Genomic DNA, 17315 nt, shown 5'->3' on the forward strand with positions numbered 1-17315 from the left:
CGTCCCCTCCCGAAGCCCCTCCAGTCCCCCCTCTGTGCACCCCAAATCTCTCCCAGCAGTGTGTCCGGCATGGTGACCAAGGAAGAAACACACTAAACACCGGCTTTTGCAGCATAAATAAGACAGTCCCAACGCGTGTGCTTTCCTAGGACAGGTAACCATAGCGCACAGCCCAGGTCCCTCGCAGGCTGCGAATCTCTTCATTTTTAGCACAAATTGTCTACCCCAACACTCTCCTGTGCCCAGGAATCCCTGTCCTGCCTCCCGTGTTGGGATGGGCCAGCGTCTGATGGTTCAGGCTGTCCATCCTGTGAAAGTCCACCCTTGTCTGTATCAAGTGGGGCTTCCCAAGTGGCTCAGATGGTAAATAATCCACCTGCAGTGTGGGAGACACTGGTTCAATCCCTGGGTTGGGAAGATCCCCTGCAGGAAGAAATGGCAACCTACTCCGGTATTCTGGCCTGGGAAATCCCACAGATAGAGGAGCCAGGCAGGCTGCAGTCCATGGGTTCGCAAATAGTGGGATACATGACTGAGCAGCTACGCACACACTCTAATGTGTCTGCAGTTCTGTGTCTCCTCCAGGGCCCTTGGAGTCCTTAGGAGATGCGTCGATATCTTGCATGACCCACAGTGAAATTCGCTCAGTCACGTCCAACTCTCTGGGACCCCATGGACTGTACCTGCCAGGCTCCTGTGTCCACGGGATTCTCCAGGCAAGAATACTGGAGTGGGTTGTTACGCCCTCCTCCAGGGCGTAAGCCCCCCTCCTCCAGGGACTGTCCCCACCCAGGGATGGAACCTGGACCTCCTGCACTGCAGGCGGACTCTTTACTGTCTGAGCTTACGTGACCCACAGCTCACACTCATTTCCCACGGGGACATCCGTCTTGTGCGTGGATGCTGGGGCAGGCGGCCCCTGCATTTCCACACCCTCTTGTATATCAAAGTCGTAATCTGTGACCAACCGTTTTCCCCACCCCAAGACGGAGCTCTCATGGGTCCGATGACAGGAGGACGCGGGGCCGTGCGCTGTAATGCGCAATTCCGCACTTTGTGGGGACGTGCAATCCACTTCATTATTTCCTGCACTCCAGCCACGCGTCCTGCGGTTTCATTACCTGCCCCGGACACATTTCCATACTCCATCCATTACCCTGACCTGTTCACAGTGCTGAATATTCAGATTAAACCGCAGCTGTTTCCCCATGAATAAGGAATTGGATTCGATTCTATCACACACACACAGACAGAGACGGACAGTCTCTTGGGACAGGAAATTGAGTTGAAGGTGGCGGAAGGCAAGTCAGAAAATTTTATTATCCAAATACCAAAGTCTTTTCTGTATCATCAAAAAACCTTGAAATGGAGCTGGGGGCAGGGAGGGGAGGGTGAACCGGCGGGGCTTGTCAGGGAGGTAATTCAGAGTACACATGAAACCCTAACAAGAGCATTTACTGACGGACTTTTTGTTGACAAACAGGTGGCAGTGAGGGTGGGGGAACCAGCACAGAGGGGCATCTGTCTGGGGTCCCCTTCGACGTGTGACCCAGGTGAGCAGTGATGGAAGGAGCCCGGCGCCGTCTGAGGCCGCTGCCCGCAGGCCTGTCCTCTTCCTGTCCTCTGGAGTGCCTGCTCACTCAGTCGTGTCTGACTCTGCGACTCCACGGACTGTAGCCCACCAGGCTCCTGTGTCCATGGGATTCTCTAGGCAAGAATACTGGAGCGGGTTGCCATGCCCCGATCCAGGGGATCTTCCCGCCCCAGGGATGGAACCCGGGTCTCATGTCTGCTGCACTGGCAGGCGGGTTCCTGACCACCAGCACCTCGCGGGAAACCCCTTAAGGCTATTAGTCATCCTTAAAGACTCTGCTTCAACAGCACTGCCCCATTCCCAAGCCTGTCCTCTCTCCCTATGTTTCTCTGTCGTCTTTCTGCATCATACCATGTAATTGAACGCTGAAGTATCTAAGTAAATGATTCCCCTCTCCCATGCCATTACACTACCAGATCTCCGAGATCATGGACCGTGTTATTTATCCACATTCTTGGGCATGTAGCACACACTCAGATGACCCAATGTTAGCCCATTTAGTTATGCCACGTCCCAGCATAACAAACTGTCAGTAAATTAAAAGACGAGGGACCGAGAGAGTCGGTAAGCTGAGGGTGAGAAGTTACAACTGATCACAACCGTGACCGCCCCTGGACAAACAAAAAGAACAGAACAGGGCAGGGTCAAAGTCCCTTAATAGGTCAGGGTCCTGGGTCCACGCTTACAATGGGTATACTGAATGGAGACCATCATTGGCTGTGTGGACAGTTTCATTAGAAACACTACAAAACCAGGAACACACGTAACTTCTGTAAAACTCATTCATGTGGATAAAAGGGCAGGTTATTTGCACGCTCCCCAATCTTTTTTTAGAATTTTTATCTTATACTAAAATTTTGCAATTTTCAAATTTTATTTTAGAAATTGTTTTTTATTTTTAATTTTATGCTAAAATTTGGGATTTTTCAAATTTTATGCTAAAATTTGGCTGGAACAGGGGTGAGTTCATGTCATTTTTTCTATTTCATTCAACATTCTTATTCTTTGGATGCTTATCAAAATGCACACTAACCAAAAAAGATTAGTTTTTTTAATTTTTTTAATTTCCACACCATACTGCTTGTGGAATCTTAGTGCCCCAACTGGGGACTGAAACCACAGGGGTGAAGGCACCAAGTCCTTACTGCCAGTTGCTGTTGTTCAGTCACTAAAGTCGTGTCCAACTCTTTTTCACCCCATGAACTGCAGAACGCCAGGGTTCCCTGTGCTTCACAATCTCCCAGGGATTGTTCAAACTTATATCCATTGAGTCAGTGATGCCATCCAACCATCTCATCATCTGCCATCCCCTTCTCCTGCCTTCAATCTTTCCCAGCATCAGCGTGTTTTCACACAACAGGTGGCCAAAGTATCTGAGTTTCAGCTTCAGCATTAGTCACTACTTCCAATGAATATTCAGGACTGATTTCCTTTGGGATTGACTGGTTTGATCTCCTTGTAGTCCAAAGGACACTCAAGAGTCTTCTCCAACATCATGGTTCAAAAGCATCAGTTCCTCAGAGCTCAGCCTTCTTTATGGTCCAAGTCTCACATCCGTACTAGACTACTGGGAAAGCCATAGCTTTGACTAGATGGACCTTTGTCGGCAAAGTGATGTCTCTGCTTTTTCAGATGAGATGGCAAGTGCCAATTTGTCCTTGGCTTCTAGAATCTTCCTCTTCACCCCCACCCTCTGCCCTGAGACCGCCGGCCACCCCTGGGAGGCAGATGCAGCCAGCAGAGCTTACACTTCTATTATCAGCAGGGTCCTGCCCCCGCTTAGCTGTGGCTGTGCCCATCCCAGACCCCAGCAGCCTCCAGCTCACAGCACCTCTCTGTCCCCTGGGGCAGGCTCCCGCCCCACCGCACAGACTGAAGGAGGTTCTGTTTCCCTCCTGGAGTTTGTTAATGTTCTGCTGGCAGACGCACAGGCCTTGCAGACCCCAGGGTATAAAGCCGTCTTGTGCAGGGACTGAAAAATCCCATCCCCCCCCAAACACACACAAAACCACACGGATGAGTGGCAGCTCATTTACAGACCCAGAGTGAAAAGCTTGTTTGTGCTCTGAGAAGATGTCTATGTGTGATAAATGCAAACAGAAACACGTATTAATATTTGCTTCCCTCCAGAACTGACATGGGCTTCCCTGGTGGCTCAGATGGTAAAGAATCTGCCTGTAAGGCAGGAGACCCGGGTTCGATCCCTGGGTCAGGAAGATCCCCTGAAGAAGGAATGGCAACCCACTCCAGTATTCTTGCCTGGAGAATCCCATGGACAGAGGAGCCTGGGGGACTAAAGTTCATGGAATTGCAAAGAGTCAGAGATGACTGAGTGACTAACACTTTCACAGAACTGACAACGTGCACACACAAGCATCAGCTTCCCAACTGCACAGGATTCCCGTGTGGTGGCCCTCTCGTGACCCAGGATACTCCCGTTTTTATCTTTAGCCACACAATGTGGACAGAACACCGTCTGCGGTATCGGCCACACAATGTGAACAGAACATCGTCTGCCGTATCGGTAACCAAAGGATGTCGAGGCCGCCAAGCCCTTGGCCGCTGCAGACACCCCAACGGTGCACCCTGAGGGTTTTAGGATGAAGAAAAACAGAATTCTGTGCACCGGACAGTGCGCTCTGTTGTGTCTCACATATTCTAAACAGCGTCCCCAGCAAGTGTGAGGTTCCAGCCACGGGGGGGAACACTGAGAGCCCAAGGTGGGCTTCGTCAAGGACGAGGGCTGTGGGTCTACAACAGCATCAACTTGGATATAAATATTTTCCCTTTCTCAGGACACACAGGCTCATCCTGTCATTAATTCCTACAGAATGCAATGGAATGGTATTTCCTCAGTCGTGTCTGAGTCTTTATGACCCCATGGACCGTAGCCCTCCAGCCTCCTCTGTCCATGGAATTCTCCAGGCAAGAATTCTGGAGTGGGTTGCCATTTCCTCCTCCAGGCAATCTTCCCGACCCAGGGATAGAACTCAGACTTTTAGATTTTCCCACACATAGAAAAGCGCTAAATTCATTAACTTGTGATGTCTGGTTTTCTTTAAATTACTGTCATCTTTTGATGTTCTAATCTTCTTTTTTGTTGCAAAAAACCCTATATATCACGGCCCTTCCTTTATGTCTTCTGAAAAGTCCCTCAGAAAGATCTGAGAGGATACCTCCTGAGCTTGTCTTCAGCAAGTCCTCAAATTAAAACACAATTCTCAGCTTTGAGATGGTGTATTATTATTATTATTTTTTTGATCCCTGGGTCGGGAAGATCCGTTGGAGAAGAAAATGGCAATCCACTCCAGTACTATTGCCTGGAAAATCCCATGGACAGAGGAGCCTGGTAGGCTACAGTCCATGGGGTCGCAAAGAGTCGGACACGACTGAGTGACAAAAGAAAAAGAATTATTTTTTTCAGTAGACAAAGTATGCGATCATTACAAACAAAATCACAATTTAACAAGAGTTATTTAGCCGATGGCTCAGAAGTAAACCACCCCTGAAAGGCCAGCTTGAAAGCAGTTACACGCCTCCAATGCATCATTAAGATTTAACACACTTAACGTAATCGCGACCCTTGCGGTTCGAAGGGGCCCGTTTATCTAAAAGAAATTGCACTGGCCTCCGACCCCGCCTTGCGCTCGCTCCCGCGGCGCGCGTGCCCGCTCCCGCGCTCGGCGGGCACGCAGAGCATGCTCCCCCTGTAGCCCTTCGCCTCCAGGCACACCGCCCTGCCCCCGGGTCGCTCCCAGCGGGCACGCACTGCGCATGCTCGACCGACAGGCCTCCCGAACGCCGCCACTACAGACACGCACTGCGCCTGCTCGACCACCCCCCCCCACCACCACCCGCCCCCAGCCAACTACCCGCGCGTGCCCCTCCCGACGAGCTCTCACCGCGCATGCGCGCAGTTCTGCGAGCGGTTGGGGGAAGCCAGGGCGTCTAGCTGGCGCGGGGCCACACCCACCAAAAGCCTAAGAAGTAAAAGGCCTCGAGTCCGGTGCCCGCCACCCCTCGCCCCCGTCCACAGTCCAGCTCCTGAGTGCCCTCCGGTGCGCCCACGCGCCCTGCACAGCGTCCGGCTCACCAAGGCGCCCCGCACTGCCTCGGGGCGTTGACGGGCGGCGCCGTGTGATGACGCCACGCGTCGCGTTGACGCACGGCTGAGGAGACCTTCTTTGGGCGCTCGTCCCGGCGCGCCCGTTTTGAAGCTGCCCTGAGTTGGGCGGGTTCCCCCGCGGTCGGACCGTCCGCCTCAGCCGGGACCTCGAGTCCGCGCAGCACCCCGCGGCGGGGCTTCGCCTCACCCCTGACCTCCTGAACTCCGGGCCCGCGACCCCCACCAGGCCGGGCGTCGTATTCCGCGAACCCTAGGCCCTCGACCCTCACCGGGCCGGGCGCCGCCTCACCCCTGACCTCCTGAACCCCGGGCCTGCGAAACCCACCGGGCCGGACCAGTTCCTCCCCGAACCCGGGGCTCGCGGTCCCCGCCGGGTCCCTGCCTCCTCACCAGACCCCAGGACCCCCACCGGGCCGGACCTCCTCTTCCCCGAACCTTGGGCTCGCGACACTCGCCGGGCCAGGCTGTCTCCTCATCAGACCCCGGGACCCCCTCCGGGCCGGGCGCCGCCTCACCCCGGACCCCAGGACCCCAGGCCCGCGACCCCCACCGGGCCGGGCCTCCTCTTTCCCGAACCCCGGGCCCGGGCCCCCCGCCAGGTCGCTGCCTCCTCACCAAACCCCAGGAGCCCCCCGGCCAGGTTCCCGTCTTTTGCCCCGGGGCCCTTGACCCCCACTGGCTCGTGCCCTCAGGGGCTGGTCGCCGGCCCCGTGTGTGGTCCATTCAGGCCGGACGTGGGTCCCGGCTTCAGGCACCTGTGCGCGAGGAAAGAGGGGTGGGGGCGTCCCTCGGGAAGGAGGGCCCGAGCCCCGGAGATGCCGCCCGGCAAGGTCCTGCAGCCGGTCCTGAAGATGAAGGTGGACGAGCTCTTCCTGTGCTGGCTCAGCGAGTCCAGCACGCAGGCGATGCTCCGGGACTGCTTGCGGAGGATCCAGATGCCCGTGAGGGCCGAGAGGGGTGCGGGAGACGCGGAGCAGCCGGGGCCCCGGCTCGCAGCCGCTGCCCCCGACCCCGCCTGGAGGCCGCGCGAGTGCGAAGGTCCCGGGGCGCCCGGCCCGACCCCAGCGTCCACCGCGCTTCCAGTGGGAGCCGCTTCCAGTGCCAGGAGTGGGCCGCCGGTTCGAGGGCCTCGACGATCCGGAGGGACGAGAGTAGTAAGTTCCTCTTGCTTCTGCTGACGCCTGCGAAGGTAACTGGGGGGTTCCCACCGACATATGGCTGGGGGTGGCCGAGGCAGGTGGAGGAATGTCAAGCGTGCTAACCGCTTGAGTGTGTAGGCTGTCTCCTTCAGTGACCAGTGACCAGTGATCAGTTCAGTCGCCCAGTCGTGACCGACTCTTTGCAACCCCATGGACTTCTGCACGCCAGGTTTCCCTGTCCATCACCAACTCCGGGAGCTTGCTCAAACTCATGTCCATCCAGTCGGTGATGCCATCCAACCATCTCATCTCCTCCCTTCGCCCCCCAAAAAGTCCTGCCCGCTGAAAAGTACTGTCTTCGACATCTTCCACATTGATCATGTTTTTGGAGTTTGTTTACAGTTGGTTTTAGTTATGCATGCATGGCTGCTTTTTTTCCTGCTCTGCTTAGTTTGTGAACGTTGACATTTTATCCCAGATTCGTCTGCTTTTGTCCCTGAGTTTTGACAACAGGGCTTCCCTGGTGGCTCAGATGGTAAAGATCTGCCCACAGTGCAGGAGACCTAGGTTCATTCCCTGGGTGGGGAAGATCCCTGGAAAAGGAAATTGTTACCCATTCCAGTATTTTTGTCTGGAGAATCGCATGGACAGAGGAGCCTGGTAGGCTACAGTCCAAGGGGTCACAGAGAATCTGACATAACTGAGGGACTAACAGTTTTTCTACAATAAGGACAGTTGGACAGCAGTGCCTATACGAGTAAAGTGCTTCTGTGCTGGTTAAATATAATAAAGCGTCTCCAGGTGTTTATGGAAAACACATAGGGGGAATCAAAAGAAGAAGAAAAAGAGTGGTGGGTGCATATCGCTCCCCTTGTTGTCGTTTTGATGTTTAGTCGTGTCGCACTCTTCAAGACCCGGGGGACTGTAGCCCGCCAGACTCTGTCCATGGGATTTTCCAGGTAAGAATACTGGAGTGGGTTACCATGCCCTTCTGCAGGGGAGCTTCCTGATCCAGGGATTGAACCCTAGTCTCCTTCCTCTCCTGCATTAGCAGGCGGGTTCTTTACCGTTAGTGCTGCCTGGGAAGTCCAGATGCACTGAGGGTGGCTGTAAATAGACAGGAAGCTGTGTTGCTCACCTCCTGCTGTGCAGCTTGGCTGCAGACTGGTACCAGTCCACGGCTCAGGTGTTGGGGACCCCTGCTCTTGACGTCTTGCCTCAGCCTCCCCCCCCCCGCCCCCCCCCCCCGCTAAAATGAGGAGGTGGCTGTGTGAGGAGAGCCAGGGCTTGGAGAGCTGCCTGCAGTAGTGACAGTCCCCCGTCCTCCCGCCAACTGCCTGGTGCTCTTACTGGGATCCCCGGAACCTCCCGTGGTGAGCCGTCCACGTTGTCACTAGGTGTGTTTTGTGACACAGCCCAACAGACATCACTGGAAGATGAATTCCTGTGTTTTGTGACCCCATAAATTGTGTGAGTCCCCCTGGGACTGGAACTGTTTACAGAAAACTTGAGGGGGGCAGCTTTGACGCCTGAGAAAGACCTCATTTATGCATGGCAGGCAGAAAGCCACAGAGTGTGGGCGTGAATCCTCAGGCCAGAGTGGTGTTTCCCCAAGAACAGGTTCATGCACTGTGCTGCCTGGGGCCGTGGAGACACCAGCTTCTGCCTGGAAGGATGCGACGGGGCTCGGCGGTGGGGCTGGAATAGTCGGGGGGTGGGGGGGCGTCTGTTAAATGAAAGAAGTGCTGACGGGGGCGGGTAAGACTGAAGACCCCTTCTCTGGTCTGCAGTTTCCATGACCAGATAGAGTAAGTCACCATGAGGACCCGGATATTGGTTTTTTGTTTTAAATATTTGCTTATTTTTATTTATTTATTTGACTGCACCAGGGTCTTACTTGTGGCCTGTGAAATCTAGTTCCCTGACCGGTAATCGAACCCAGGCCCCCTGATTTGGGGGCCCAGAGTCTTAGCCACTGGGCTACCAAGGAAGTCCCCTGAGGACCCGGTTTTGAGGGAAAGCAGAATGACTCTCTCCTAACTGTCCCAAGAGGTTTCAAAAAGGAATGACAGGGACCTGCCTGGTGGTCCAGTGGTTGGCTCCACACTGCCAGTGCAGAGGGCACAGGCTCCACCCGTGGTCAGGGAGCTAACAGCCAACATTCTGCTGCGGCCAAAAAGAACTGTTGATGGACCTTGTCTGGGGCCTGAAGGTGGCTTTAAACATGTCTCGGTGAATGTGGAGTTTTTGGCTTCAGTTGAATTTTGAGAGGCCAGTAACCCAAAAAGGACTGTTGTCATTGGGATAAAATGATAAGACTTCTTTGACCCCAAGAAATGGATAATTAGTGTTAGGAAAATGTTCCTACATATAATGCTATAAGAAAAGTTCTGAGTTTGTGTTCTCTAAGAGCTAGTAGGAAGTGAAGAAACCTCATGTGGAGCTTTCCTGGTGGCTCAGTGGTAAAGAATCCACCTGCCGATGCAGGAGACACAGGTTCGATCCCCGAGTTGGGAAGATCCTCTGGAGGAGGGCACGGCAACCCACTCTAGTATTCCTGCCTGGAGAATCCCATGGACAGAGGAGTCTGGTGGGCTGCAGTCCGTGGGGTCACAAAGAGTCGGACACGACTGAGCCAGTCAACAGCAACATAAGGGCTCTGTGTAGAATCTGCATGCAGCTCTTTTGTGAGACTTATATTTTCACATATTTCTCTTCAGTCTTTGTCCCATTTTGTTGTTGGTTTAACATGTCTTTTGAACACAAAAAGCTGTTTTTTTTTAAATTATATCAATTTCATTCTTTCATGGTTCTTATGTATTGCATCCAATCTATGAAACGTGTGAGTCTCCCAGGCTGTCATGGTTGCCTTTTGTTTTCCTCCTAAAACATTCCTGGTTTTCCCTTTTGCGTTTAGAGTTCTGATCCATTTCTCTTCAGTTTCTGTGTGTGGTGTAAGATATCCAGGTAACCAGCCGTCTTTGAAGTCTCTCTTTTCTTGCAGAGCTGCACTGTGAGTCACATTGTTGAAAATCAGTCAGCCTTGTGCATATGGGTCTGTTTCCCGATCTCTGATCCCGTGATCTGTGTTTGAAGTCTCACTCTGCAGCTCTTTGGGGGTGAACCTGTGGAAAGCAAGTGGTGTACGGCCAACCCAGTTCTTTTAAAACGGTCTGAGATTCTCAGATGTTCTCTGACCTCAGGCTGTCCTAATGTTCTCATCTTCGTGTAACCCTGAGAATCAGCTTGTCAACCTCCACAGGAAAGCCTGTTGGAGTTTTGACTGGGGCTGCGTTGAGTCTGTAGATCAATCTGGCACCACTAATACCTTAAAAATGTCCAGTTTCCCAGCCCACGGCTCCGGATATCTTTCTGTCTTCTTGCATCTCATCATTTTCCGTCAGCGACAGTGCATGCGTTCCAGTGCTTTGCCCCTTGGTGAAATTTGTTATCTACTTGTTTAGACATTTAGTGCTTTGCTTCTGTTTGTAGATATGGGGTGTCTAGTTACCTGGTGATTTGACTTGACCTGACTCAGTACTGGTTTAGTCCCGGTGTAGGGTCATGGTTTAGCCCTGGTTTAGGGCTCTGGTTCAGTCCAGGTCCAGTCCATGTTCAGTCCACGTTCAGTCCAGATTAAGCTTCCTCACCTCCTGGGACTGCCTTCTGCCCTGGGGGAAGGTGCGGGGTCCCCATGAGACGGAGGAGGGGCACAGGGCCCCATAGGGTGATGCAGGGTCTCATGAGAACAGGGCATGCAGGGTCCCCGTGAGGAGGAGGGATGCAGAGTCCTTTGAGGAGGAGGAGGCGCACGGGGTCCCCTAGGAGCTTGGTGTGGGGTCTCTGAAGAGAAGAGGGGATGCAGGGTCCCCGTGAGGAGGAGGAGGGGTGCAGAGTCCTGTGAGGAGGAGGAGGCGCACGGGGTCCCCTAGGAGCTAGGTGTGGGGTCTCTGAAGAGAAGAGGGGAAGCAGGGTCCCCGTGAGGAGGAGGGGTGCAGAGTCCTGTGAGGAGGAGGAGGCACACGGGGTCCCCTAGGAGCTTGGTGTGGGGTCTCTGAAGAGAAGAGGGGAAGCGGGGTCCCCGTGAAGAGGATGGGGGCACGGGGTCCCCTAGGAGCTTGGTGTGGGGTCTCTGAAGAGGGGAAGCGGGGTCCCTGTATGGAAGGGGGGCATGGGGCCCCCTAGGAGGGTGATGCCGGGTCTCGTGTGTGGGATCTCTGAAGAAGGCTTTCAGAGTCTGCTCGAGGATGTGGCAGCGGCTGGTGTCCATCAGGAGGTGGTGGCCACTGCTGCTCCCTAGATGTGGGGGTGCCTGTGGCTGAGGGGTTCCCTGCGGCTGCAGGGCCCCAGTGCTCCCCTGGGCGGAGGCCCTGTCTGACCGAGACCTGGGCCGTCTGCACCCCCACCCTGTGGCTGGGATCCCCGTTCCTGTGTGTGCGCTGTGGCGAGCTTTGAAGCGGCGCCCTGGTCGATAGCGTCAGGTGGCCCGCATCCTCCCAGTCCCTGGCACGGGCAGAGCGCGCCAGGGCCGTGCAGGGCACTTCTGTGGCGTCCCTGCTGGTGGAGAGGAGCTGGCTTAGTTTAGGAAGATGAGGCGCTTTCCCGTCAGCTTTCACAGGACTAGGAAAGCTGTTCACACAACTCGTCTCGTCTTACCCCGGGCCCCGAGGCATCCAGGGCTCTGGGCCAGGGCACACCATCTGAGGTCTCTTCTACAGCTGCAGGGGTCCAAGCACCCGCCAGCTCTCCCAGGACGCTCCCCACGGTCAAGCGCCCGGCCCTCCTCCCGGGTCCTCGCTGAGCGCTGCTCCCGGACCGTGGGGCCTCGTGCTGTGTCAGGTGGACCCTGGCCCTGGCTCTGGCCCCCAGCTCTCGGATCCTTGCGCCGAGGACGTCCAAGCTCAGTCCTCACGAGCACCTCGTCTCTTCTCATCTCAGCAAAGGGTCAGTCTCTTACTCGTGTCCGACTCTGTGCGACCCCACGGACTGCAGCCCTCCAGGCTCCTCTGTGCATGGAATTCCAGGCAGGAATACTGGAGTGCTTTCCTGTTTCCTCCTCCAGGGCATCTTCCTGACCCAGGGATCGAACCCAGGTCTCCCGCCTTAGCAGGCGGGTTCTTTACCCTGAGCCACCTGGGAGGCCACTGCGGTCCCAGGAGACGCCTGTGGAGTAACGGCTGCGTTTTAAGGCTCAGCAGCATCTCTGACTGCTTTGAAAATTTGTTTATTTTTAATTGGAGGACAATTGCTTTACAATATTGTGTTGGTTTCTGCCGTACATCACTGTGAATCAGCCATAGGCATACACGTGTCCCCTCCCTCTTGAACCTCCCTTCCACCTCCCTCCCCATTCCACCCCTCTAGGTTGTCACAGACCCATTTCTCTTTTCAAGACCCCGTCAAGTGGTGTTCCAGAGGGTCTGCACCGTGGGTGTTCCCTGCCCGAAAGCAGCCCAGGGTTCCAGCGACCCATCCCTGGCGGGCACCTGACTGGCCCCTGTCCATAACACGGCTCTCTGGCGGCACCTCTGGGGCTTCGTCACCATTTCCCAGGTGACCTTCTTGTCCTCAAGCATCTTCTCTGCTGGGGTGTGTTTTCGGATGCGCTTCTGGTTTACACATGGGTTGGTTGCTTTTTCTCGTTCAGTTGGCAAGTTCTGTGTCTGTTCTGGGCACAACTGCTCTATTTATCCCTATGGGATTTGCAAGCTGTCTCTGTAGCAAGTGACTTGTCGTAGGTTGCATCTCTTCCACCAGTTTCACATGTGTGCTAAGTTGCTTCAGTCGTGTCTGACTCTCTGTGACCCCATGGACTGTAGCCCGCCAGGCTCCTGTCCGTTGGATTCTCCAGGCAAGAATACTGGAGTAGGGTGCCATTTCCTTTTCCAGGGGATCTTCCCAACCCAGGGATCGAACCTGAGTTTCCTACATTGGCAGGTGGATTCTTTGCCACTGAACCATCTGGGAAGCCTAGCACAGAACACAGTGATTTGATACCTCTGTACATTTCAACAAGTCTGTGATTCCTCACTGTACAAAGACATGACTGTAATAAGTGACCATGTTCCCGACACTATATTTTTAAGCTTTTTTTTTTATCTTGATGTGGACCGCCTTTTAAAGTTTTAATGAGTTTGTCACAATATTCCTTCTGTTTTATGTTTTGGTTTTTGGCCCCCAAGGCAGACTGGCAGGGCCGTGCCTGCATCGGCAGTCTCCGAGCCCCCGGTGCCCCTGCTGACATCCTGAAATGAGAAGTCTGTCCCGAGCACGGGCCCCCCCAGCATGCTGTTGGGGGCCTTCCTGCGTGTTGTGAGCGGGTCTGACAGGGCAGGCCTCGGGCACCGTGACCTCACACCACATGTGATGGCGCCGTGGCCACTGAGTGGTACACACTCTGCCCCAGACTGTCCCCGTGTCTGCAGAATGGGGGATGTGGGGGTCGGCCGCCGAGCCCTGAGCCCCTGAGGATGTTTTGGGAACAGGAGGACGGAGCGGGGCCGAGAGAGGGGCAGAGGCAGAGGATAGGCACACGACAGGGGTCCTGAGCAGGAGTTTGGGGCAGGTGACGCTGCAGCCGGAAGAGGCTGCATCCCTGTGATTCCCGCTGGGGACACTCAGGAAGGGCGGAGCACGGATACAGGGTGGATGGATGGTGCTGGGGAGCGGGCGTGAACCGGCTGAGCCCACGGACTCCAGGGCAGGGGCTGGGGGAGGGACCTCCCTGGCTGTCCCGTGCTGACACCTTCGTCTCCAAGGCAGCGAGTACAGGTTCGATTGCTGATCTGCGGGTTTGATTGCTGATCTGCGGTTTCGATTGCTGATCTTCGAGCTAAGGTCCCACATGCCCCGGGGCCAAAAACTGAAAACATGAAGCAGAAGGAATGTTGTAACAAATTCATTGAAAACTTTAAAAAGTGGGCCACATAAAAAATACTATTTTAAAATCTTAAAAAACGTACACCCCCCAGGGCAGCAAGCCTGCTGAGTGACACCGCAGTGGTGGCAACACAGCGCTGTGCCTTTGTCTGAACGGACCCTCAGGGTGTGCAGGACCAGACGCACCCTGGGGAGACTGCGCGTCTTCAGGGCAGCCTTATCTGCGTGGGTTCCTCACCGCAGTGATGTGGGCTCCTATTTCTAACAGACGCAGTGCCCCGCTCAGGCTGTTCCTGACAGGGGAACCTGGGCCCTGCAGGCGGTTCTGGACTTCTGCCCTCTGTTTCTGTGAGACAAACACGGCTGGAAAAAAACGAGCCCCAAACCCGAAGTCCGTTAGAGAGACAGGAAGAGGGTGGGTGAGTGAAGAGGCTCCTGACCCCCAAGGCCATTTCCCCAGACAGCTCTGTCCCGGGGCAGGGAAGGGTGAAGGGACATGCGTCCCTGGGGTCCTGCGATGTCAGGGGTGGGACCCTCAGGCCAGGGGTAGACTGCATGTGTGTCCGTGTCCGGGGGGCGAGGGCGGGGAGACCCGCCCAGAGCGGGCCTGGCTCTGCGGGGAGTCCACCCCCACGTCAGGGCCCGGGTTCCCTTTTCAGGGTTCCCAGTACATGACGGTCTGAGTCGGATTCTGTTCCTCCCCGTGTTCTGGTTCTCATCACGCTGTGCACCTGTGTACACGCCGGAATGCGGTAGAACCCTCGCTTGCACCCGCACCCCGAGTTTTCACAGGAGATAGTGTACAGGTTGAGTGAACATCTTCCCAACTGGTGGTTCAGAGGGTAGAGAACGCGCCGCCAGTGTAGGAGGCCTGGGTTTGATCCCTGGATGGGGAAGATGTCCTCGGAGAAGGAATTGGCCGCTCACCCCGGTATTCTTGCCTGGAGAATCCCACGGATCGAGGAGCCTGGCGGGCTACAGTCCATGGGGTCGCTCAGACAGGACTGAGCAACACTTTCACTGTTTTGTTTTTTTTTCCCCTACACTCCTAAGTGCGCGTGGGTGGTGACCTCCAAAGCCCTTCTTTTGCCGCCAGTTTCCCAGGGAACAGCTCTTGGGCCGCAGGCAGGCTGTGGGCCCGCGCGTCTGGGCCGCTAGGTTCCAGCTTAGCCCTGGGCTGGCTGACGGCGTACGGAGAGAAGGCCGGGTCCCTCCCGGGGAGCCCGCGGGCGGCGGGCCTCGGCGGCCTGTCTGCGGGCTGAGCAGAGCAAGGGTCGGGGGTGGGGGACGGGGGGCGGCCGCCTCCCTCCACGCGCAGCGGGCTGGCCCGGGGCGGGCGTCCTGCGCTTCGTCCAGCGCTCGGTCTGGCCCGGGGCGGGCGCCCTGCCTCCGGCCTGCCCCGCGGAGCGCAGCGGGGCCCGGGGAGGGGCCGCCCGCCGCCTGCTAGCCGCGCCTCCCCTGCCCGCGCTGTGCGCGCCCGCCCCGCCGGAGGAATGCGCGCGCCCGGGGTCCGGCCCCCAGAGCGCCGGCCGGCGACGCATGGAGCGCGCTGAGCCCGGCCGCCTGGACCGCCCCGACCCCGCCGGCCCCGGCCAGCCGCAGCCCCGCGAGCGCACCCGGCCCGGGCCGCGGCGGCCCACGCGAGCCGACATGCGGCTCCGTGACCTCTCCCTGCGCCAGGACCCCGACCTGCGGCAGGAGCTGGCCTCGCTGGCCCGCGGCTGCGACTTCGTGCTGCCCTCGCGCTTCAAGAAGCGGCTCAAGGCCTTCCAGCAGGTGCGGGCCGCGGGGCTGCTGCGTCCGCTCAGCCCCGGAGAGGTCGGGGCGGGGGGCTGCCCGTGCTGGGGGGCTGGGGGCTTCACCTCTGCCCGGGAACAGCGCCCCTGCGCGCGGAGAGCAGGTGTGTGGCCCGTGAAGTTTGTTGGGACAGCCGCTCTGAAGCGAGGCGCCCACAGCTCCTTTCTGGGAGATTCAGCCGCAAGGACCGCGGTGCCTGGAAAACGCCTGCGGAGCGGACTGAATGGGCTGGGGAGGCTTTAGCCCTGGCTCCGCAGGCGCACAGGCAGCCTCCCCGCGTGGTCGGAGCACAGCGCCCGTCGCAGTAACGCAGTGCTCTCAGGACCCAGCGCGGTTCGCTGCGAGCGCGTGTGGAGTTTGAGCGCTTTAGAGGAAGCGCATCGCTCGTTGGTTTCAGCAGGCACTCGGCTTTTAAACTTCTCGGTGCTTCTCCCCCGCGGGCACAAGAGCAAAGCCTGTCTCTCTCTGCCTGGGCCTCGTCTGTGGTTTATAAAGTCGAGTAAAGGGACCGGGGCATGTAGAACCCGCGGCCACCCTGGGGTCTTCTGGTAACGGCAGGTTCTGCTGTCAGGGATGTTTGGCACTGTGAATCGCTTGTATTTTCTCCCAGGCGAGGAGTTAAGGTCATCTGGTGGCCTTAAGAAAGCAAAAAGTCGCCGAATTACATACCGGCCTGTCTGGGGTGGGAAAAGCTTGCTTCCTGTTGGTACTTTAAATCGAGTTTTTCCCCATCCTGGGACCATGTCTGAACTTTTAGAGAGCTATTGGGCCTTCTTTTTTCTGTCTGACAGCTGTCTTTCTAACGTGTGAGCTTTGGTCTGCGAGTGGGTGACGCTTGTAAATCGGTGCCCCGTTTGGGCAGGAAAGTCTGTTCAGACTCGGAGTGTGCGATCAGATGAGGCTGATCTCGTTTTACAGACGGAGGGGCACGTCTGCTGGTTGCTGTTTATGTGGTACACAGTAGTGCTGGGGTGTCCCCGGATCGGGGAGCCCTCCGCCGGTGGTGGCCAGGCCTTGATGTTCGTCAAGGGGGAGGGGAGGGGAGCCCTGGCTACAGGCAGGAGCTGCAGGAAAGCCTGATTTTCCCAGGACAGCTGTGCGTCTTATCCAGTCACTCAGGCCTTTCAGAGGAAGCAGTTTCAGGTTACAGAAAACACATCCCGGCGATCTTTCCTGGGAATGAGGGCGCCTGCCCTGGGCAGTGAGTGCTCTTCAGGTGCAGAATTCAGCTCTTGAGAGGGGAGTGTCCTGGGGACAGTGTTGGGGAGGGGAGCTCCCCTGGCTGGCTTCTGGTTTCACCTCTCGGTGTTTGAGTGTGGACTCCAGACATATCCTTGGGGGAGCTGCAAACCTCAGGGTGTGCGGAGATGGGGTGAGGAGGGGATGGTGGGGGCCGTGCATATGGAGATGGGGTCTGGAGGGAGATGGTGGGGTGTGTGTGGAGATGGGTGAGGAGGGGATGGGGTGAGGAGGGGATGGGGTGAGGAGAGACGTGATGGTTGGGGGTATGAGGGCTGTGGCGGGGGTGGTGAGGGTGTGTGGGCCTGGAGGGCATGTGGAGATGGACTCGGTGCTTCACACACGTGCACTTGCAGCTTGGTGCAGCCGTGCTGGGTTCAGGGCCACAGGAACGTATGCAGTGTGGCTGTCGTGTTTTAGGGGTGAGGCTCTCCTCTTCCTGCAGAGCCCTCTTCCTATCCAGCCCCTACTTGTGGACGTCCGGGCCAAGCGCACGCTGAGCAGCCCTCAGGCCCCCAGCTTGTCCTCCGTGGCGGCCCTC

At 56.7% G+C, this 17315-nt stretch overlaps 1 protein-coding gene and 1 long non-coding RNA gene across 2 annotated transcripts in view; one reads left to right on the forward strand and one right to left on the reverse strand.

Annotated features, from left to right (window-relative positions):
- Window positions 1–4812: 4812 nt before the first annotated feature.
- On the reverse strand, window positions 4813–5733 carry LOC139181159 (uncharacterized). The gene is made up of 2 exons (XR_011565246.1): window positions 5497–5733; window positions 4813–4983 (listed from the first exon to the last, which is right to left on the reverse strand). It is a non-coding gene; the product is annotated as an uncharacterized lncRNA (long non-coding RNA).
- Window positions 5734–5772: 39 nt separating this feature from the next.
- Window positions 5773–17315, forward strand: part of PPP2R3B (protein phosphatase 2 regulatory subunit B''beta) — a 40750-nt gene continuing 29207 nt past the window's right edge. The window contains exon 1 of the mRNA XM_070784026.1: window positions 5773–6874. Coding sequence (XP_070640127.1) covers window positions 6536–6874 — 339 coding nt within the window. The 5' untranslated portion in view covers window positions 5773–6535. The remainder of the gene's footprint in view (window positions 6875–17315) is intronic.

This window comes from Bos indicus, chromosome X (assembly GCF_029378745.1).
Source record: "Bos indicus isolate NIAB-ARS_2022 breed Sahiwal x Tharparkar chromosome X, NIAB-ARS_B.indTharparkar_mat_pri_1.0, whole genome shotgun sequence".
NCBI classification, from domain to species: domain Eukaryota; kingdom Metazoa; phylum Chordata; class Mammalia; order Artiodactyla; family Bovidae; genus Bos; species Bos indicus.